Consider the following 23,222-nt stretch of genomic DNA (forward strand, 5'->3'; position numbering starts at 1 on the left):
TATGATTCTATGGAAAGCTGCTTTGGGTTCTTCTGCAAGTCCCAGGCACACTGCAGGTACCTGTGATACTGGGGAACAGATTCTTCCTGCTTTCTTCCAGTCAAGAAATAACCGGACCTCTCCTGCTTACCTATGCTTGGCAGATATAACTACTTCTCCCAGTTTCCTGTTACTTTCCTGTCTGTTTAACGATGCTCCTTTCTTGCAGGTATGAGCTCAAGTCTCTTCAAGTCCCTCTACCAACATAGCAGGAAGCCTTTTTCACTCCTCGTATCCTGTGCTCTTTAATTCTTAAAATCATAACAATGTTTACTAGTGTCTTCCCTGACCAATTCAATAGATGCAGAAATGATCATTCTTCCATTCCCCTGCAGTTGTCTCATCCTGATACACTTAATTTCAGTTGCAAAGCCTGTATCACTTGAGCCCAAGAAAAGATACCTCGAAAATATAAAAATGTCTTGAAAATCCCAGCTAAGTTGGAATATTAGCCATTGTGACTTTCTTGATAAGATCATGCTCCTTAATTCCCATGCCCTGTGATAGTAAAAGATGCTTGGCTTGGGCATCACAGAAGCTTATCTGACTATGTGCAGCAGACCCCCTGTAGGACAGAAACTCAAAGAATCCACCACATGAGTGTCTTTAAGCTGAAGGGGCAATGCACAAACACCAAAATCCTTCCCTCCCACAAATCCGTATACTCTGGGGCTGTTTATGTTTTTGGAAGGAAGAATCATACGTTGGAAGAGCTGAGACAGTCAACTGAATGAAGGACAAACTAGTGCGGTGGTCCTTGGGCCAGCAATAGGAGAAGTGGGAAAAACGGGAGAAGTCCAAGGGAAGCAGGGCACAGAGGGAGAAATCTTTGAAAGCATGAGCAGAAATCAGGAGACTAAGGAGCCTGCACAGTTAAAACCATTGAGTTGGCCTCCTGTTCACCCAAGAAGCACTGGTGAGAGCATTTTTCAAAGCAGGACAGAACCAGCTGAGGAATGAGCGAGCTCATTCTTAATCAAATGCACACTGCATTGCCAAGGCAGGGCAATTTTTATCTGCTCTTCCCTTAACTGACTCTTAAGATTGTAATGCCACTCCAGTAAAAGGCAGCGTGTGACCTTGAGGGTTAAGAAGCAGGACAGTGAGGACCCTTATATGTGTGAGAGTTGGGTCTTCTACTCTGACTGGACATTATTACTGATTTACTGCTTAAAATATTAAAGAGACGCTGGTGCTGCTTCATGCATCTTAAGTGTTTCTGAGTAGTGACCAAGACACTGAACAGATTTTGCTGTCCTTCATTGGAATTTTTGACTAGTCAATGTGTAAGTATCCTATCAAAATTACAGCTCTATCTGAAAACTAAGAAAGTGTGAAGGAGAATGAAATAATTCAAGGACTGAAACCAATTCCCTCCATAGTGAGAATTATGGAGCTCAGCCTGCCTGTTCTGTCAAAAAGGCTTATCCAAAGCTGAGCTGATTATAGTGTATATGCACCTTCATGAGGGGAAAATACATGGAATGAAAGAGGTCTTTAATCCAGGAGAGAATGGTGTAAATGAATGAATGGCCAGAATGCAAACACGTATTTTCAAAGTCAAAGTAAGCTAGAATAAGGGAAAAGGCAAACACTATCTTGGTCTCAGACTTCACACTACAACCAGTGGGGGTCTGGAAGATGCCTTAGTCGGGAAGATGCTCCCATGTCAGGTAGATCATGGACCAGCGCATCTCGATGCTCATGCCAGTGAAAATTCAGGCCATGTAATTCAAGCGGAAAAACTAAATTAATTATCGAGGTTAATTTAATATAGTGAAAAACATAAGCTTCTTTTCTCGAGATCCAGTTCCAGCAACCTTACACTGGATTCCAGTTACCACCTTAGAAGATTCAAGGCACCTTTTGTGAGCTTGGAATCTTTTCTTCTTTGCATGAAAGAAAGGTTTTTCAGCAAGCTTGATACTCTTTTTTTTTTTCTCTCTCCTTTGATCTGTCTAATCGCATGAATTAATTGACTGTTCAAAATTGTAAAATTCAAATCTCTTTCAGGAATTCCATAGAAATACTGAGCTATGTCACAAATCACGCTTCAGATCATAGTTTCAAATACTCCCCCAGTGCCATGTGACTACCACCCCAGTATTGATTTCCTTTCATCTCAAAAACTGAAGCAATATTCATTGCCAAAGTAAAAAGCTGTCTGAGTTATGAGAACACACTGCCAGCAAGTTCCAAGATGAAGCATAGATATAAAAAAGAGAAAGTGGGGGAAGGGGTAGTGAAAGCGTATGTGAGAAAGCTGAACACACTCTGCAAGAACATATATATTAAAATAAGTCTTTCATAATAAAAAACTGCGGGAGCAAAGGTAATAAATGTTTGCCACAACACCACTGATCTTGTCCAGAGCTTGAAGGACCTCGCCTCTGGTCTAGCTTAGCAGAGTGGCAGCCAATCCATGTCCCACTGGATTTGGCCCTGCCCAGTTTTCGCCAGCTAAAACCTTCCCTTTTGTCTCAGTGACTAAGACTCTAGTGGTTATGAGGGAGGTGGATGAGAGACAGGATGAGATAGGACAGAGTGTAAACAAGCAGGCATTATGTTGCCTCAAAACTGCACAGGTATTTCTCCGTTGCTGCTTTCAAGAGCTCCCTAATTGCCTAACAGTGGTCATGCTCAGGCTCCCGAGTTTAATGTGTACCTCCTACTGAGTCTAGTACTTCACATAACATTTTAATATGAAAGATCAAGATGTGATTCACCATGCACTCTCTTTCCACGGAACTGGGATTCCTGCAATATAAATAGTAAAGGTAGCCAGCGTGCCTACTATAAAGCAAACTACAAAAAGACAGTGACTGCTCCTCTTAGTGCTATGCCTTGGGAAGCCCTTAGCAGGAGATACTCTGAAACCGCCTACCCATCTCCAGAGCTGCTTGCTATGACTCAGTCTTTCCTTGATTTCATGTGGTCTGAACGTGACCTGAAGCAGAAAGTCTGCTGTCTTTGCTTAACTTAGTACCTTGTAACAAAAAAGACATGTTGGGGTCCAAACAGATCTGAATTCCCCAAAGAAAACAATTCTTTCAATCATAGAAAGCCTTTTCTCCTAACACTGCCCCACCCTAGGTGAAGCAGGCTTTTTCCTTTCAGAAGTCTTTCACTCCCTGCCGTGGCATCTTCTAGGGCTGTCTGCCCTTTTGTGACAGAGAGCCAGAGCAGTCTCTGCCCAGGTACTGTCTGCAGTAGATTGGCATCACAAGTGCTCTCCCTGAACCAGCTGCCTCATTGCATTGTTATTGATTCTGATTTGGATTTCTGCAGCAAATCTATTGCATTTCCATTAGCAAGACTGCAAATGATGAAAACGCTCACTTATATCATTCCAGCTCTGCATCACAATTAACCTGCTACTTAGCCTCCAGCAAGACAAATTCTGCCTTCTCATCTGATGCTGAAAAAGTTCCTCAAGGTTTCTCTGCACCCAAAAAGTTAGGCACTGCAAATCTGAGGCTGGACTGCTAGGCAAGTTAATTTTCAGTATGCGAACTGGAAATACAACATTTAACTTAAAAGTACCATAGATACTGAAGGAGGATAATTTTAGTCCCCTGCAGTGGCAATCTGAATCATGGGGTTTGCTATGACATCAATTATTAATCATCTTTGCTTAGAAACTTATGATGCAGTACAGTTCCAGAGGTCATTTTAAATAAAGAAATAATGGCCATATACTCCATGTAGCTCTTGCATTTTATATCCACACATATGCATATGCATATAAATAAGGAGGGTGAGCATGCAGAAGTTCCATATAGCCTGAATACATGACTTATTCTCCGTGAAGTTTGAAAAGTAAAATGAAGGTTTTAAAAATAAATGAAAGTGCAGATTGCTATTTTGCACTGAGAAATTCAGGCTGTTATTAGGAGGAAATACGTGGGGAAACATGGCTTCTGCTCTATCACATTATTTGCACAAAAGAAAAACCACACCCATGGAGTAGTTCTGAAAGCCATGAATTTGGGGTGCTTGCCCAAGAGAAAGGAACACAGGACTGATCAGTCCCCTGCATGTTGAATATGAGAACATCTATGCAAGCAATGGATGTTAAAAAGGGGGGTGGTGGAGATGCAGAAAGAAACAAAACAAGACATCTGTCTGAAGAAACTCTGCTTGTTTGGGGCATTTTAAAGACAGTGGGACTAACCATGCTGGGGAGATGAAGTCTCAGCTGAAGGCTTAATGGACCTGAACTCCCTAAAAATTGCTGCATCTTATGCATCAGTCCCAATCTCGCTTTACTCTGAGTGTTCCTGCCACAAGTACATACATCTATGAGACACCATGACCTTTGGGACAGCAGAGAAGGAAGTGTTTCAGGGAAATACAGACTTGATGGCTCAGTACAGTGGCACTTGCTTTATTGCTGCTTGTTAATGGAGGCCCAGTTGTGTCTCCAGGGCCTACTGAGATCAGCATCTCTTTATTACGCTCTTGAGTTAGGCTCAGAACTTGTCTGGTATCTTAACCGTGATTAATTATAACTTCTCTGTGACAAAACATTGTTAATTCACAGGGCATGTCCAGGAAAAATCATGGCTTTCAAAATGAGTCTTCACACTGTATAGCAGACATTTAACTTAGAAACTGAATGGCAAGGTTAGTCTCCCTGTAGACTCATTGGAGAGTAACTCCTGCTACAGTCACACTGGGAATTGCCTGAGGGAGGTCCCTTCCTTTATGGTGAATAGGAAGCTGAAGGCTGCCTATCTTCCTAATGTAGGCACTTAAGTTAGGTGTCTGAAGCTAATCAACTTTAAAACTGTATAATGGAGGTGCTCTCCTCCTGCATCTTCAAGCTTTGGGGATAATGCAATCTCCTTTGTGGTGCTGCCCTTCATAATAACAGTGAGTGTACAAAAGGCTGATACAGCCTGTACTGTATCATCTACTCTCCCCTCCTGTTAGTAGTTTCCTGCAGCTCTCCAAAACTTCCCTAACTTTGACACCTTCAGAGGCTGCCAGGCATGGACTCAAACCTATGGTGTTCTGATGAAGATTTCAACTGCAAAAAATGCATCAGAATTAGAAGTGTCAAAAAAAAAAAAAAAAGAAGAACAAACACTGTGTGCAGCTGCTGTGAACAAACCCTTTCTAGCCATAAATCAAAGCCTTCAGCTGGGCTGCAACAACTATAACTGGAGGGAAAGCCTCCCTCCAGCTTGCCACAGAGGTGAAATACAGACCTTCACAAATCACTGAGTACAGGAGCAGGATGTCAAATGCAGAGCTGAGAAAGAACAAGAGGAGGTGAAAGAGCCAGAGAGAAATTGCAAGGAATATTTACAGTATGATACCAAAACAAGAGACAGGTTAGTTTTCATTTTCCTCATACCTAGCACTAAAAAGACACAAGAAATTCAGTCATTACAACTGGATAACTTTGGAGGTGAGGTAAGACCACTTCCTAGGTAAACACCCACTACCAGTTCTCAGAGGCACTCTTTCAATGCTTCTTTCACGAAGGATGAGAAAGCAGCAACCCTTGCTGATGCTGGCCCAGCACACCTGAAGCGGCAGCAGAAACCAGAAACACCAGATAGGAGCAGTCCCAGTCAGGGATGGCTGACTGCAGTGCACAATCCTTTCTTTGCTTTGCCATGTTTTCCAGGTGAGGGCCTGCACTGATGAAGTAGAAGGGAGCCCTTCCTGGCCCAAGGGGAATGCACAAGTCTGGTGCTGCACTCACCCTCGAGCGTCTTACGGCCAGCACAACTCTGTAGGCACAGAGGTAGGGAGATGGAGATGTGCCTTTTGGTCATCCACTGGCCAACAGAATGCCATGAGGCATGCAGCTGGCCTATCAACACATGGCACACAGGGTGGTCAGAGAAGCCAAAAGCAGAAAAGACAAAGGAGCAGCATGGATGTGCCACCAGGGAGATGGCATCCTCTGAACCCTGCTCCCTGCCAGGCTTTTTGCTCTGGAGTTTCTCCCAGAGAAACCCACTTCAGCAGTGTTTGTGTTGTGGTCTTTCTCATGCCCTGCCTCTCGTGTGCCCTGTGGCACTTCACCAAGTCAGGAGAGTTGTGATCCCAAAGCCATGGGCTCAGGCACCTCTCCTTCAGGGCAGAGCCAAAACGCAGGAGTGCTGCACTCCTTTGGCAGAGCTGTCACTCTGCAACGGCAACCCTACATGGACCTTGGTGGGTGACGCTGGGAGAAATCCGCTTAAATGGGAAGAACAGGCAGTGGGAAGACCTTTAAAGGGAGTGGCTGGTATGCAGATGTAGAGGTACAGTTATTACAGAAACACAGTTTTGACAGTACTACAGAGGCACATCTCTTACCAGCCTGGGTAAAGGGTGGAACTGAATTTAAAACTGATGGTGTAGGAAGAAGTAAAATTTAGCTCCTAAACTGTGTTAGCACTTTTGCAATCTGTATGTCTTCTCAGAAGGAGGGAGATTGTAGATTAGTGCTTACTATTATATCCCACTTGTAATGAAATCTTCTCTGATGTAATTATGCTAAGATTGGCAAGCTCCCTAAATATGGGAATGATTTAAAACACTCACCTTTCCTTTCTGTTTCAGCAAAGGGGAAATCGTACTACAATATAAAACCTAAACCAAACAGAAATGATTATTTCTTTATCAAGAAAGGGCAAATTATAATAATAGTAGTGAGACCAGTCTTCAACCTAATGCACCAGACACAATTACAAGGATTGTCTCTCTTCTGCTTTCCCTCCCAGGCTCCAGGAGAAAGAAGAATCAATTAGCTCTTTGCAGACTATGACCTTGACGGATACAGCTTTAAGGGGAATATGCTGAGTAAGACAGAAAAGAGAGGAGAAGAAAAGGATTTGGAAACTCATGGAAGGGCTTGGTTCAGAAACAATACATCAGCCACAGAATATGAGTTGTGTCAGTTCTTTTTTATTTCTGCACTGGAAAAAAAAAAAAAGTCAGCACAAAAGGGGCTTTCTGGGAACAAGTTATCTCACCTTGCCTGAAATGGAAAAAAGGACACTGAGAGGCAAAAGAAGGGACAATTCAATTTGCAGATGCTACTTTCCAAGCATCTCTCTCAGAATTTTATAGCTGTCAAAGACATTCATAAAAAAAAAACCCAGTTATCACTGATGCAATCTGTCAACCTCTCCAACAAATCCTGCTCTACATAAAACACAATGATGTGTTTGAAATGCAGCTGTTTCAGAACCCCCAAGACAGTGCTTTTAGAGCTGTCCAAAAAGTTCTTTTCATGCCTCTTTGAATTCTTAGGCATACCTTCTGCAGTATACTTTTCCAGCTGTATTTTCTTATTTTGCTTTGCAGGGAATTGCAGCTCTATGCCATAGTCAGACTCTATGCCATAGTCAGAATTATGTGCCATAGTTGGAATAAATACTGCCCACACAACTTTCTCTCTCAGATTAACCTAAACTTGACCTGCTGTCACTTCTTCCTCTCCTTTCAGTCTGTTGCTATCTGGAAGTCTATGACGCCTTAAAACACATTTCTCCTAAGAAAATTAAGGCAACAGTAAAAAGAAAGAAAAAAGAAAACCACAACAAAAATAAAGCAACAGAACAAACCCAAAAGCAACTCAATCCAATCACCTAATTTCTAGACAACAATTTTTTCCCAGATGTGAGTAGATCTGAATGTACATAATGGCTTTTTGTCAGTGACTGCTCCAAAGAATCTCTTTTTCACCCACTCCCCTTCATTTATTTCAGAGACAAAATTAGCATTTTATTGATAAAGGCTTGCCTTACAGGTAGAAATTAAAAAGGATGAGGGCTGTCCTGGCATAACTATCTTTTGGTTACTTTTCCCTATCACATGAGAGAGGCCATTTTGACTGAATGGTGGTCTCTGGTTACTTTATGAAGTAGAAACTGCTGTCATATCTTTAATGTCATGATATTTGCACTACAAAAAGAAAAAAAAATAATTCTGCATCAACGATGAAAAAAATAATAAAAAAATCACATAGTATAATTCTATATAACTGCAAAGGTGTTTAAGTGTCCCAATAATTCAAGTAATGTCTTACCTACTACAACAAAGCCTCCTATCACTGAACTCAACAGCAGTATTTCTCTACTAGACTGTTTCCATCAAATTACTTTTAATCCAAAAGGCTGGTTTTCATCCATTATCTAAGCAAAAGGCAGAAGGGTTTCTACTGGAATACTCAGAATTTTCTTTCAGTGATTCTGGGATTGCAGTTCAGGACTGCCTGTGCTGAAAGACCTCCACTGAAATCACCGTAGTTGCACTCATTTTCATCTGCAAAGTGGCTGGCCCTAAATGTTACATCTGATCCATTCACCACCTATCTATACTGAGTTCAGTCCTGGTGGGGCTAAACTTAGTAGCAAACTCGTAGTCATTTCAGGGTTCCAGGGTGATGTCCAGTATGTACCACCTATAAAGTGGCCATCCTGCAGCTTTACAGAGAAGGTATGAGGGAGAATAAATGAGATGGGGGCCTGCATAGAAATTTGCAAGGAACACAATGCTCATCAGGTTCACTGCAGCTTTTCAAAAGAAACCTCAGCCTTGTGCTCTTAGCACGAGGGCACTGCCTTCTGTTTTTACTAGGGTTGTGCCATTTTACACAGCCCAGGAATTGCTGGCTTGATCTGCTCTGGATTTGATGGGTTAAAATTATGAATGTCAGAGAAATTACACTTCAGCAATGCAGTATTTGGAGGCTTTCTGATTGCTACCGATAAAATAATAGAGGTACCCTGGATATTTTTTGCTTTAAGGGTGAGCAAATACTAATTTGGAAACTGACTTCCTGCACTGGTAAGAATGCTTTCCTGAAACACCCCACAAAAGTCAATGAGGCAATGCCTAAGAAACAGGTTCAATGAGCATCAGCTCCTAGAGGAGGGGAAGGATGCAGAGAAATGTGTGCTATGCTTTTAAAGGGATGGGAGAGATCATAAGGTAGCTGCTAAATTAATAATTCCCAGTCTCTAACTGCTTCAGATACGCTGTTGCTCTTTTCCACTGCTCTCCCTGAGTGTTTCAGGAGGATGCTAAGGATGTTTGCCAGCAACAGACTTCAGGAAGGAGGTAGCAGAAGTGCTCTGCAGGCAAGGAGAAGAAAATGAACACACATGGAAGATCCAACATGGGACGCAAATCAAATTTATAAGAAAAATATATTGATAGACCATGTGGAATAGTTATCAAATAAACCCTTGAAGTAAATCACATACTCTCCTGCAAGTGGATGCGAAGAAAAGGGTGGTACTGGCACTTTACAAAGGTCTCAAATGAAGCCCTCTTCAATTGCCATGCACACCTCAGAACTAAGTTCAGAGACCCTTGGGTGCTCTCCTGAGAAGGTAACGCTGCTATACCTGTCTTAGCACATTTAAGTTTTGCATGCCAATTATGTCCCCCTCAAGGACAGCTGCAGAACTGTTAAGTGCCTTTTTTTATTCTTTTTTTGTTTGTTTGTTTTGGTTTGGTTTTTTGGAAGAGAAAAACAAAGAAATACATAGCTTCTACTTACAAAGTTTTGGAGCAGTTTGGAGATTGGTTTCTGTTGCTTGCGCCTGAGACGTTGTGGTAGGCTCCAGGGCGGGTGGTGACAGCGAAGGTGCGGCAGAGGACAACAACCCAACATCTAGGATGCGGTTATACAGAGAAGGCTGGAGGAACGGTTTGGAGGGCACAAACGAGCTGTCATTTTGCACTGTCACTTCAGCCTTGCTCTTGGGGCTAGGTACGGGGAAGGGTGAGGCATACACCTCCGAAGGCACCCAGGCAGACAGAGCTGTAGGATCCACAGCGCTCTTTGGGTCTTGTCCTATCCTCCCAGGGTCAAGGTGGGTAGGAGAGTCATACTCAAAAATCTTGTCCACAAAGACCCACTTGAGGCCAGCAATGCAGAGGCAAAGGCTGAGCAGGCAAGCCAGGATAGGGGCGATGCAGATCTTTTCAGAGTTGAGGCAGCCCTTCAGTCGCTCTGCCTCCAGGCACACACAGCAGGTCGCGGCAAGGCCTGCTATTCCCTGGACCCTCCTGTCCTCTCTTTGGGTCCCCGGCATGTTCTCCTCAGCCGGGAGCCCGTTGAGGGACGCATCAGGGCTCAGCTGAGCTGAGGGGCTGGGGAAAGTGTCGGCAGCTACTTCAGACATGTTTAAGTATCAGCTCTCAAACAGCTCACCTCCAAAAGGCCTTAACTCTATCACAGTCCATTACTATGAGACACAGACAAAAAGAGATGTAATAGTCACAGTGCTCTGCAGAAATCACAGAGTGGGAGTCAATAAAAGGTCCAAGCTCAGCAACATCATCCAAACTGGGAGAGGAGTAACACGCAGGAAAAAAGAGACACACACACCCCTGCCCCCGAACCCTCTGTCGCTCTCTCTGCCTCTCTGAAGCAAGACTAGCTTTGCAATTACTGAGCTCCTGTTTGCTGGCCACTTCTATAATTCCTTAAATACCTCTCAAGCAATTCCAGCTCTTCTGCAGGAGGGAAGAAACATTCCCCCCCACCCCGAAGCAAGCACAACAAAACAAAACAAGGTGAAGGAGGGTCAAGAGAGAAAGAAAGCCACAAACATCGAACAAATTGAGCAAATTAAGTGAACCAGTAGCCCAGAGCGAAAGGCAAGACTCTCACCTTGAGCATCTGAGGCTGGTATCTGCTTAGACGAGGAAAACAATTGTCATGCGGTAGAAGGAGCAAAAGCAAAATCTGTAACAACGGCGGCAGCGGCAGAAGTGACAGTAGCAGCAGCATCCTGTCGTGTTACAGCAGAGGCTGAAAGAGGCTGAATCATTACAGAGCAGCAGGTGCTCGCTGTCTGAGCATCACTGCAAACAATATCATTACACAGAGGTTTGAAAGGAAGAGCGATGCCAAGACGGTGGTAACTCCCTTTCTCTCCCCTCCCTCTTTGTCCTTCTTGAGCTCTCATTCACTTTCCTCCTTCCCCCCCGCCCCACTCCCCCAGCCCCCTCGCAGCCTGTTTCCCTGATGTAGACTCGCTCCTTCCTCCCCTACCCCACCCCCCGCCCTCTGCAGGGCTGGTCTGAGGGAAATCAGTACACCCGGCAACGCAGGACTGTCAGTGACTTCCTATTTTATCCAATTAGGAGAAATAAAGGCCATCAAATCGAAGGGGGGGAGCGTGCAGGAGTTGCGCGCCCGCCGCTGCCTCTCTCTCCCCCGCCGAGGTGGCGGCCATCGGTGACAGGCACGGTCCTGCGGCCGGAGCAGGCTCCGGGATGGACCAGGCTCTCTCAGCCGGATACCCGATCTCTCCCAGGGGGAAGACAGCTTTCCAGCAGCATTTTCTCCCTGCCTGACACCTAGAGACAGCTTCTCCTTCCAAGCCCCTAAGTTTTGTTTGCTAGGAAAGATGCTGGGATGCATCTTAGGTCAAGCAGAGGGGGAAAAACCCCAAGCCCAAAGCATTCCAGCCTCTGACAAATTTGCATTTAACTTATTACAGAGGTCTGAATATTTATTTTTTTTTATAGCCCATTTTTGGAATCCCCTTTTCCAAACCCATAAAAATCAAAGTCTTCACACTAAAGCCATCTCCTGAACATACTTTTCAAGAGCTCGCATGCTGCCAGCATATGTTCTCACTCCCCAGTAGATGGGGGGGGGGAGGGGGGGAGGGGACAGAAGTAATTTTATTATTAACAAGATTTCTGCTTTGTTCTTAAATTTGTCTGTTATTCTCGACCTCTACCACTACCTAGCACTAATTTCCACCAGTGCAGTGTAATACTGGGGTAAATCAACAGTCCAGTTAACATAATAAAAGTAACATTAGTATCAGCTCTATTTCCAGTCTCTCAACACAGACATATGTGTAAAAGGAGAGGGGCTTTAAACCCAATTTCCAGTTCCTTGGACTTTGTGAAAACATTTGCATTAAGGAATTGGCAGCATAAGTCCCCCTTTCTCCTTAGTATAAAGGGCTGGAGGATGCATAAGGAAACAAATAATTAAGTGCTACAAATTGCCCTGAACTCAGTTTTGCTGCTACCTTAGTCAGGCATCCAAAAGGTAATTTCCTTAGTACTTACATATTTTTGGTAGTGACAGAAAAGACATCTGTCTCTACCCATCTCCTCTCTCTGCCTCCAACTGCCCCCACTCCCCCTTCCTCCCGCCCTCACTTTCATGAGAACATTAATAACATTTGCTAAAGAAAGATTTCTCAAAATCTCAATGAATCCCAAAGAGTTTTCATGGACTGTCACGTCAAGGACTAATTGTTGGATGTCTGATCACAAAGCTTCCTGTGAGGCTGTAGTAGCCAACTGAAGTAATCATGATGCTGCTATATTCAAGTGCCTGGAGAATTCACCTTAAAGCAGAGCCAGTGATAAGACTCTCTGGAAGAATGTAAGGAGATAAATCATTATACAACCTAGTCTACACTACCACTGAAATGTCTGGTCCTCAGGTTAATGATGTGAGCAGTAACCTTAGAGAGAACAAACAGCTTGCATTGCATATTTACATACCTGGCTCCTCTTACTACAAAGCATATGTGCACCTTAGCTGGTAATATTCTGCATGAGTGCAGCCTCTTTCAAGTATCTGAAAACCTATTTCAAACAGCAATAACAACATAGCCACTGTAGAAAGCGTAACATCACAGCAGTATAGCTGCGACAGCTGTGGTGGTCTGTGGGTACAAGTAAGCAAGGTTTCTAGGGAAAGAACGTATCTTTTACTAGATTAACTGATAAATCTGTGAAAATCAGGCATACTTTCACACACACAAGTTGCTCCTCAGGCGTGAAGCTGAAGAATCACTCTTCAAAGCAGAGTGCAAGCTGAGAACCAGCTGGGAATACTCTCTTCATTGCACACATGAGATACTGCTTGTGTTTGGCACGAATTTTTTAAAAAGCCTTGCCTTCTTTATCCATGTCTAATTTTTCAACCTTCCTATTTCCAGTAAGGCAGTTTTTCCCTACTGATGCTGCTCTGCACTTCTGTTTGACCCACTGCCCTGTCCACATCTTCCCTGCACTGGCATTATAGGCAAAACTACCTATGTTCAGTCCTCTGTGATCTCCACTACAACTCCACGTTTGACTACACTCCTTCAAATTATGTTTCTTCTTTGCTCACATCTTTCTGGTGCTGAGGTGAACAGAAATGCACGTGGAGATCTTGCACCTTTCTTACAAGGTTTGTTATGAAGTTGAAGTAATCCTGCATAAGGCTACAGAGCTGGACGGAGAGGCAGATTGTTAGGGTTCAGACCATAGCCACCTCTGCGCATCTTGTCCCTGGATCACGGAAGGACACGTTTCCAGCAGGGCTCCCCGCATGTGGGAACACTGACGCCCCCCGCCTCCCCACCCTGCAGCCTCTCAAGGACCAAAGAAAGGGTCTTTCCTGCCCACCCCAACCTTCCTGGCTAAACGGAGCTCCTGCTACCTCCCTTGCTCTTTAAGGCTCCCTTCCTCGGCCCGCGCCGGTTCCTCCCGGCCGGCAACCACCCTCACCCTCCGCAGCCGCTCCGTGGCTGGCCCCCTGCCAGGCTGCAGTACCCTCCGCCGCGTCAGGTCCCTTCCCCCGTCGCGCAGGCTGCGGGCTCCAGCACCGCGCAGGATAGAGGTCTGCTCACACCTCCTCCTCGCCTCCCCTCACCAGGGCACCCTGCAGAGATGCCTCGTCCCCAGCCCCGCTGCAGCCACTCTGCCTTCGGAGGGGCCTGGCGGCTCCGGGTGCTCCCCGGCCAACATAAGAGAAAGGCAGTGCTGAATCATCGGCCAGGCTGCTTCCCTGGCCCCGCTCCGAAGGTGGCCACAGCCAGAGGCAGCACACAGCCTGCCCGCAGTGCTGCAGCCCGGTACTGCATGGGGCTGGCTCCTGAGGGACCTTTTGGACAAAAATACAACGCCACGATCTCTACGGCATCTAGGCTAGTAAGAAAACACGCTGCCTTTCGTGCCAGCTCTCGTAGCTGTGGTAGAGGCTGATGGTCTCTCACACGACTGTAAGCTGAAGGCACAGCTTGCTGATTTTGTTTTTTTTTTTTTTTTTCTGCTACACCCCATCCCTACACCCCATCCCTACGGCAGTTCAGAAGTACTTCCCTGTAGCTTTTTGGGCCTTTTACGTTTCTGTGGTTACCTGCTGGCACTGGCATACTGTGCTTTAACATGGGGTCTTGCCCAAGTTGGAGGAAAAGAATGACTCAGAAAAGAGCTAAGAGCTGGTTAACAGAAAGGGAGACTGTGGCAGAAAAGGAGACAGATGGTGACCTTGGAGGTAACAAAGTTTTACTAGGGTAGACCATTGGTAGGCAATGTAGAAGGATAAGGAAGGAAATTACTTGCCTGTTTGTAATTTGGTTAGGTCCTTGTGCAAAGATTTATTTCTGCTTATTATGTGGCTTGGGTCTTTTCAGTTTAGAGGCAGAGGTAGTGTGATCCTACACTAATGAAGCTAATCTGTGACTGAGATTTGGACTCTTGCCATATGTAAATGACAGGTTGAAACTCAGTCTTACAAAACCGTAATTCTATTTTGTAAAGTGTTTTTGCAAAGAATAAAGTGTTATTTTGCTAAATTCCACTCCCAAAACACTCAAGGAGGGACACAAAGCCATAGTCAGCATTAACCTCCAGCCTGTGATGAGGATGAGCAAGATGGCAACATCCTGCAAATCAGAGCAGCAAACACCATTTAACTGAGATGAATCTTCAGTCATGCCATAATCAGACCCAAACTTGCTGGAAGTTTTGGAAATTAGGTTTGGTGAGTCATTCTCATGGAAGCCACTGGATTTCCAATATACATCTGCTTTAAATAAAGTCCCAGTAGCCCACACAAAGATTCTGTAAGAATTATATACTTTCTTGCAACTACTGGGACATTAGGAAAGTATGTCTTCACAAGTGGTTATTCACAGCTCTGCTGGGTCACAGCTTAAGAAAGGATGCTTAGAAGACCACACATCAGTGCAGGGCAAATGATCTTTCCACAGATTACTGCTTTCCTTTAAGACCATGCCAATTCTTCAGAAAGAAGCAAGCAGCAATATGTGGTATCAGCTGCTCCATCATGTGTTTGATGGTGCTCCCTTATTCCTGTACATTGAGAAATTAAAAGCATTGTAACCAAGAAGCTAAAAAAAAAAAAAAAAGGTGCATGTTCATTAGCAAAAGATTGATGAAGAAGATAAAAGGATCTCTTCTTATTGATTGCAGGCACTTTCTTCAAATTAAGTAAGTGCACTATTTAAAGATTGGGGGTGGTGGTGGTAGTGACCCAAAGCAAGTGAGCAGGCCCAATAAGCAGCATCACTGCCAGCAGTCATGTTATGGGAAGAGTGGGCTATCCACATGGTGCAAGCAATTCATTTATTCCTCCTTTCAGTGCTTCACCAACCTTCCTTTCTTAATCCATCTCCCTTGGATTGATGCCAGCACTTTCTCCCTTTGAGTCCTTCCCAAAGCCCTCACTAAAAGCCTCACAGAAGAAAACTTCATTTTGCTTCTATACTGGTCCTGCCAGTGGAACCGCAAATGTTAAAATGGGACAGGCTGTCACTTGTACATGCATTTTTTCACCTGCTGGAAAGCAAGCAGACTACATGAATTAGTGCTATTTGCATGTCTCTGCTCATTCCCACCGCCTTCTTCACCTTAATTTTTTTAAGCTCCCCTGGCCATTTGCAGCCATGTGTCTGAGGAGGAGTAACATCAAGCCTGTAAGAAAATGAGCCGTAAAAACATGGACCCTTAAGCACATATGCAGCCTTAGGCATGAGGCTAAATATGTCAATGGCAGCGAAAACATTAGTGTTCTTAATTCATTTGATATAACAGGGCTGTTGTGGGAAGACCCCCTACACACAGGAAACAGAGACATGAAGAGGCTGTATCCAAACCATCTCCATACCCTAAAGCCAAAACTACTACACTGGAATTATTGTACTGCCCGCATAGATGTGTCAGAAGCAGGTCCTCACACTAGTACATTTCTTGGAAATGTCTGGAGCACAGAATACGAACTTCAGTGCTTGTGAAAACATTTAGGAGAGCTCATGTTGCCACTGTGTCAACATTTGCTGTATTGACATTAGATGTGCACATTTACACCAGGCATTTACACTAGGAACAAGCTTTCTGTAAGCCCCACAGCTGTGGCTTACAGAAGCAGTGTTTTGAAAAAACAACACAGCTACACTGGCCATTTCAAGAGTTGATACATTAAATAGCTACAGACAGGAGTTGAAATGGAAAACTGCCATAAAATGGGCTGTTATTTCAAGGGAACCAAGAGGTTTCCTGAGTCTTTTCATCCTCAAGCGAAATGCGAGACACTTGAGTTTCTTTCATCCTAATCAAAAGCAGAGCTAGTGGCACTACACGAGACACAGCAATCCAACATCAAACCACGAATGTCAGGGGTTTTCATCAGTGACACTGACTCATTCCCCCTGCCTCTGCTAAGTCACAAAACTGGGGTGAGCCCTGCCACTGTTCAGGTTAATGATAATTAGTGCTGCCATGTGGTAAAGGAGCATTTAAGAGACGCAAAGATACGCAATGTGCTCATCTAGGCTCTTCTGCCTGAAAGCAGAAGAAGCAGAAGAAAGACCATGTGCAGTTTTCAGTTTCTTATTTTTTTTTAACAGCTGTCTGTCTATCATCCATCTATCTATCTAATCTGTCTATCTATCTATCTTTCTATCTTTCTATCTATCTATTTCAGATTCAGCATCACTTTACCCTGTCACTGGAGTCTCCAGCAGATGTGCTTGGGGCAGTTCGAATTATTTATTTGCAGAGTGCAGCAGTGAGCTTGAGCAGCATTGTAGTCACAGGGCTTAGGCTTGCTCATTAACTCGCACCCACCCTGTTGTGCAAATGCAGGTGCACGCCTGCATTTGAGCCACTTTATTCAGATGGACTAAATCCTTGTGGCTGTCCATGGGACAGTACTGCTGCTTTGCAGGATTCCGTGCTTGCCAACCCTTGTATCTGCAGTGCTGCTGCTGCCAGGGAGGCACTGGACACTGATAATTTGAGTAAAGATCCTGAAAGCCCTGAATCAAGGAATTATTCCTCCCCCATTGACCCCTGGTTAATAAAGTACTTAAACGTGCATGGAGTTAAACAAGTGGTGAAATGCCTTCCTGATCAGAGACAGGCTACATCATATATCTAAGTGCCTTTTTGAATCAGAGCCTAATTCAGAACTGAATAGGTATTTTGGAGTGTAGTACTGTGGTTTCATGATAAACAGTTTGGCAGCTATATCATCCTTTCCTCCCTCTCTCCTTCATTCTGGTCCCTCTGTCACCTACACAAATTAAAAAAACAGAAACATTGTTCATGTGGCCAGGCTCTCAATTGGATCACAGAAATGATTTTTGACTTAAAAAGAGTTTATTGTGAGATTTTTAAGATTTTTTTTTTTTTTAAATAGATATGTTTTCCAGCTCATTCCCAGCCTGGCCTCATAAACATGTATATGCTGGAAGAATGGGGACATGCTTCAAAGGACAGAAGTTCCTTGACTTCATCTTCTCACCATAGTGAAACCATGACTCAAAGCCCTTCCTGAATCTAGGCTTAACTTAGTCAGAAGCTGCTAAAAGATCCCATCAAGATACCCATTGCTCTAAAAATAGTGACTCTACTTACTACACTTTTATTTTGCTTTTTAAAAACAGAGCTATTTTTGCACTGCCATAGATTCCCAACTGTTGCTGTTTAAAACTTGAAGCATGAAATGTTATTTCACCTTAACGTGTCATTTTCAAAATTTCTATTACACATTGACTTTTTCATAGAGTAACTCTCTAGCATATGTATATTCGATAATTTTGTTATTTGAAAATCAAAAGGAAAGAAGTCAAAGACATAGAGCAAGCCTAGTGCATGGAAGAATTTCTGTACCATTAAATAAATGGGTATAAATGATAAGATATTGACGTACTACTGGCCTAGAATTGTAAAGTATGTCTTACAGTAAATCTACATATTCAGAACTGCAAGCTGCAAAAAATGTTATGTTTTCAGCTCAAGAGCTAGTCTGCTTAGCAAATTTCTGAAATACTTCTAAATAATGTATTTAATCTACCTTATCCTAAATAAAGGTATTAATAAAATTATACTGGTTAGTTCAGCTCAGGTCATGTCTATATGTAGCCTGATTATGCTTAGGTTAGCAGAATTTGGATGTTTGCTGTTTAAAACAGATAGGCAACACAGTATTTATAAGTGCAAAAATTCCAATGATAACAAAAGCAACAGCTCTCATCATGCCTCAGGATCCTAGCATCGTCAAGGACATTTAATATTTAATATTCTTAGTGCAATCAAAAAGCCATAGAAGGCATGAATCACTCCCTTGGCATTGGCTGGAAAACTTTGTCAATTTCCAGCAAATAATTAAGAAGAATTCAAATAAGCATGACAAAGGAGAATTTGTGTCAAGTCATGAGTTTTCAGTAGTCTAATCAAATACGGTTTTATTACATAGCTATATTTTGAATGCAAACTTCAGCCTGCATTTTCAGATGTCTTGTCACATCTTTCTCATGCCTGCATCCAAGCTCTCTTTGTGCTACATATTGTCTGGCACAAAAGCAAAACTCTCGCAGTTTAGAAATAAAAATTTGAATTGAAATAAGGTAGTTAAATCTCATACACAAGACTTTAATGTTCCTGCATCAGGTTGGGTCTTGTCAAGAGCAAGAGAGGAAAATATCAAAGAGGAAACTCCAAAATCTTTAAGAAATCTTTCTGCTGTGATCGCATTTCATTGGTGCAGTTTAAAGCAAAAAGTGCAGATTCTGTGCTGCTCCAGGGACCGAGCATACCCTTACACCATGGCTTCATTATAACTTGTTTGCATTTAGTATACAAGCATGCACAGTGCAGGGCAATGTGGGCCATTGCTGCTAGATGGTGCAAGAGCAGTAGTGCAGCTGTGGAAACATCCCCTTGATGACACAAGAATAAACAGGGCTTTAAAGCCCATAAAAGCACAGAGGAAAGTGGGTAAATAGCACCTTTGTTACAGAACTCAGGTATTTCTGATCAGTGCTACTGTCAACAAAAGTATGCCATGGAGTATTTATGCACTCATACATAAATATGTATGAGAATGAGTTTACAGCAATCATAATTTCATTTGATGAGTTCATTATTCCTGCAGCATTTCCTGCATTCAAGCTGCAGGTCATGTCCACTGAGGGCTTCTTATGCCTGCCTGTGTTTCACCACAGAGGCTGTGAAGTGGCAATGGGACTGCAAAAAGGAGGTGGAGGGGACAGACTGTCTTTTTCCTTCCTTATGAAGGTGTCTAAAGAATAAATAAATTTACTGTGGAAGAGTATTCGAAAGGCTGGGCCAGACAGGCAGGGCTGAGGTCACCCTGTGTCCTGTGCTCCCAGCCAAGCTCATCCAGATAACTGTCCACAGAAAAAGCCAAATAAAATGGAACTGTCCTTATGTACGCCACAGTAGTATGCTATGCCTGTAGTGGGAAGGGTGATCGTGATGATGGGTAAGGGAAACAAGCATCTTTAGGCTGCCAAAAGGAGAAAGAGACATTTAGCAACCTTGGCTTGTACACACACAGACTGGGTGAATAATGTCCTTAAATTCCTTTCTGATCAGGGCCATAGTTTGAAACCAAACCATACAAAATTCTACCATTCCTTCAGACATTGCCTGCTACAGATACGTAGCCAAATTTCTTGCTAGTGTGGGCAAAATTTCTTCCTGCTCAACCACAGCAATAGTGGAGATCTAATACCTGCTTTCACTTGAGGGATGCCTTGGTCTTGCTCATGAATTCCCTGCATACTGCTTAACTGCTGCTTAACTCAAATTAAAAGGTGCCAAATAGTAATGAATTGTCTTTGTGTTTCTAGCTTCGCACTAAAGTCTGTGTCCTTCTTTCAGGGTTTTTAGTAAAGGAACTGTATTTCAGCAATTCTACAAATGCTAGAGGAGAAAACAAGGGCGTAAACAAAACAGATTCTAAAGGCACAAGCCCCACAGGGCAAAATCTGACCTCCCCGGAACAGAAAAGGCTGATACATATACCCGTGGTCATAACATACTTATTCCAGGATCCTGAACTTCAGATAAGGAAGAAAAAGGCAGAGTGTCTTGAAGTCCTTTTGCCCTGAAGCAAAGATGGTGTTCCTGCCTCACTGATCAATTTGAATGATTCTCTGAAGGCCTTGTTAATAACACTTGTAATATATGGAATTCTATATACTACATTCCTTTCCTTTGTTAGGCTTCATAGGTTCATCAGGAAAGCAGCTCTGCTCAGCTGCCTAGAAATCACTCTTTGATGCTATTTTGAAGGACACAAAATGACTAAATTTTAACAAAGTGAACTGAAAAATAAAAAACGACAGAGTTTTGGCCTGCATTGCTAAGTGCTAGTAGCACTCCACAGTGCAGATGTGAGCAGACAATACATTTCCCTTTCTAAACTAGCCTGCTTAAGAAGTGCTAGTATTATCCCAACAGCTATTACTAGGGTTAGATATTCGCTAATTAAAAACCTATGCAGCTGGGGTCTAGTCAGCATTAATAATTAGTTGTAGCCATTTCCACCACCTTCCACCTCCACCTCCTTTCTTCCTTTCACAGAAAAAGAGTCTCTGTGCATGTATGTAATTACAGGAAACATACTGCATTATTAATGTGGCTGCAGCAGACAGAAAGTTCAGGTTTACAGCTTACCAGTGTGTAAAGGTAAGTTGTAGCTACTGGCAACAGTCAGCTCACTAGTGTATTAAGTAATGAGCGTTTTCAAGAGTGACAACTAAAGGGGCTAAATAATACCAGCTATTTGGAAAAGCACAGAAGCTGGAAGGAATGATGGGTCTATTACAGAAACAGGCAACTGTGGACAACCTGTATGAATTATTCCAGTAACAATTAACTTGTGACAACAAGGTTGTGCATTTTCTTTGATTCACAAATGTGATTATGTTCAAATGCAATTACACAAGTTGGAAGTCTCCAGAGGATGGGCAGAGAGGAAACAGGCACAGATAGCAGCACAGAGACAAAGCACCCCAAATAGAGGTCTTTACCAAGCCCTTTCCCCATTGAAACAACACAGTGTTCAGAGTGAGCTGGAAAAGACCCCCATATGTGTCCTACGATTTCAGGGAATATCAGACAAGTCAGGCCAGAATGCTCATTTCCTGGCAATGTTGAACAACGACCTATCATTACAGACATGTATCTGTCAAGTTGGTATCTGCACATACCTGCTGAAGAAATGCCTTGTAGATTTCATTTTCCAGTTATCCTGGACAGCATATTATGCTGCATAGAAATACAGATACATAGCCAGAACCCCTGAAAGGAAGGCTTAGAACACCAGAAAAATATGGTGTGACTTCAACAAGTAATAAAGGTATGGATTAGATACACAGATTAAAGTCACAGAAATTAATTCAGACCTGCTCCCCAGCAGGATGCCTTTGTGAGTCACAATTTCTTTCTTCTCCTCCTCAAGGGATTCCTTCTTTTTTTTTTTTTTTTTCTTTTTTTTCTGTAAAAATTCTGTAACTCCTCAATACAGTGCCTAAAATGCAAAAATTGTGGAGAGCAGCAAGGAGCTGTCCTAAAGCTGAAAATTCAGAAGCTTCTCCCACACACCCTTGAGTTTACTTATAGATTTCAGGGATGTGCCAAACAGATGCAAGTAGGCTTCCTTCCCAATAGGGCAGAGGTGAGGACCCTCACCAGCAGCCAGAACCAAAGGGGTAGCATGAAATCTGGCACATGCAATGTTAAAGCTTTGTTGTTGCACGTCACTTGTACATTACTGAACAAGAGCTGCAAGAGGGCTGTCATGACACCTACCATTCAGGTTGTGTCCCCTCACTTCACCCTGCTGTCTGTGTCCCCTCTGTAGTAGCATTTTGCCAACAAAGAGCTACTGTTTCTTCTTCCCATCAATTGGGCACAGTGGGGATTAGGGTAAAAATCAGTGGTCCTTTTGAAGATGATTTTCTCTGGTTTGAGTGGCAAGAGTTAACTACAACCTTTTCAGCTACCCATAGCCATTGACTATTTCCCTACTGCAGACAGGCTTTTTAATACCACTGTGGGGAACTGTACTCAGATGACGCAGAAAGATCCTTTGGTAATTATTTGGACTAATCCTATTAGGAAAGAAAGGCTTTCAATTGCTAAAGCAACAAAAAAGGCTTTCAGGAAAGGAGCCCCCACTTCAAATTAAATCAACACCCCTTCCGTCTTAGGATAACATGATTGCTATTGTGCATAAGAAAAGTTGTGTTAACTGAAATGAAAAACTGTTTAACATTTTAAATATTATTTTAAAAATTTAAAATGTATTTGAAATGGCTACAAATCCAAAAGACACCACTCTGCTTTCCTGCACATATCTTATTGGCACTGTACTTGTCCATGGCAATACCTGTGCATTTTCCAAGTAGCAGACAGATTTCTACAGAATGTGCAAATTTTTAAAAGGATTTTGCCTATGCTCCAGATTTATGTTCCCCAAATTTGTTGTTATTTTAATGCTACGGTAACATGACAGTGGTAGAGTCAATTCTTTCATGTGCTGATCAGAAATTCAGCTAGAGTGTTTAAAATGACAGTAACTTGATTTATTGAGCAATAAGAGGAATTATTCCTCTATGGCCACCAGCCAAACAAGTAATCTTTTAATAAGGCATGTGCAGTCACTGCATTTCCTTTATGAGAAAAAAAAAAAGGGAGGGGGGGGAAAGAAGCCAGTTAGAAAAAAAAAATGTGCCTAGGCATCTAAAATGGGCCTAACTTTATATAGGCACACCCAACCACGTGTCCTTAGGCACTTCACACACTTGCATCTGCTCATGACTCAAGGCTCTTTTCCATTCCTTACCCTAGAGAGTATTGGATGGACCAGGACTGCTTTAAAGATATTTTTGCCGTGGTAGGCTTCACTCAAGATGCATATAACAGCTTCTGAATTTATTTTACAATAACCTGATATGGCCACCATTTTTTTCCCCCTTGGGAATTTTCCTTCTTCTCTTGAGAGCACATTTTCAACACTGTTACTGCAGGCTGTTTTAGGGTGACCTTCCAAGTTCCTCTTGCTAAAGTAAGTATCCAGCTTTACAAAAAATGATGAAACATTTCTACACTAGAGAGGCAAATGTCACTGAAGCCTC

At 43.0% G+C, this 23,222-nt stretch overlaps 2 protein-coding genes across 13 annotated transcripts in view; both read right to left on the reverse strand.

Moving 5' to 3' along the window:
• Positions 1–23,222, reverse strand: part of NRG1 (neuregulin 1) — a 182,010-nt gene that overhangs the window by 91,409 nt on the left and 67,379 nt on the right. For 3 of the 12 annotated variants that reach the window (XM_061366113.1, XM_061366112.1, XM_061366117.1), the window contains exon 1: positions 9,554–10,347. The exons of 8 other annotated variants lie outside the window; for them this stretch is intronic. In XM_061366113.1, coding sequence (XP_061222097.1) covers positions 9,554–10,181 — 628 coding nt within the window. In that variant the 5' untranslated portion in view covers positions 10,182–10,347. Of the gene's footprint in view, positions 1–9,553; positions 10,348–10,672; positions 10,786–23,222 lie in introns of those variants that run through there. One more of the 12 variants, XM_061366110.1, reaches the window with a different exon arrangement.
• Positions 10,535–10,966, reverse strand: LOC133219074 (uncharacterized). The gene has a single exon (XM_061366119.1). The coding sequence runs from the start codon at positions 10,790–10,792 to the stop codon at positions 10,631–10,633; it is 162 nt and encodes a 53-aa protein (XP_061222103.1). The 5' UTR covers positions 10,793–10,966; the 3' UTR covers positions 10,535–10,630.

The sequence above is a fragment of the Neopsephotus bourkii genome, unplaced genomic scaffold (genome assembly GCF_033783945.1).
Source record: "Neopsephotus bourkii isolate Nb327-2 ecotype Australia unplaced genomic scaffold, CSIRO-AGI_Nbou_v1 NB_1298, whole genome shotgun sequence".
In the NCBI taxonomy this organism is placed as follows: Eukaryota; Metazoa; Chordata; class Aves; order Psittaciformes; family Psittacidae; genus Neopsephotus; species Neopsephotus bourkii.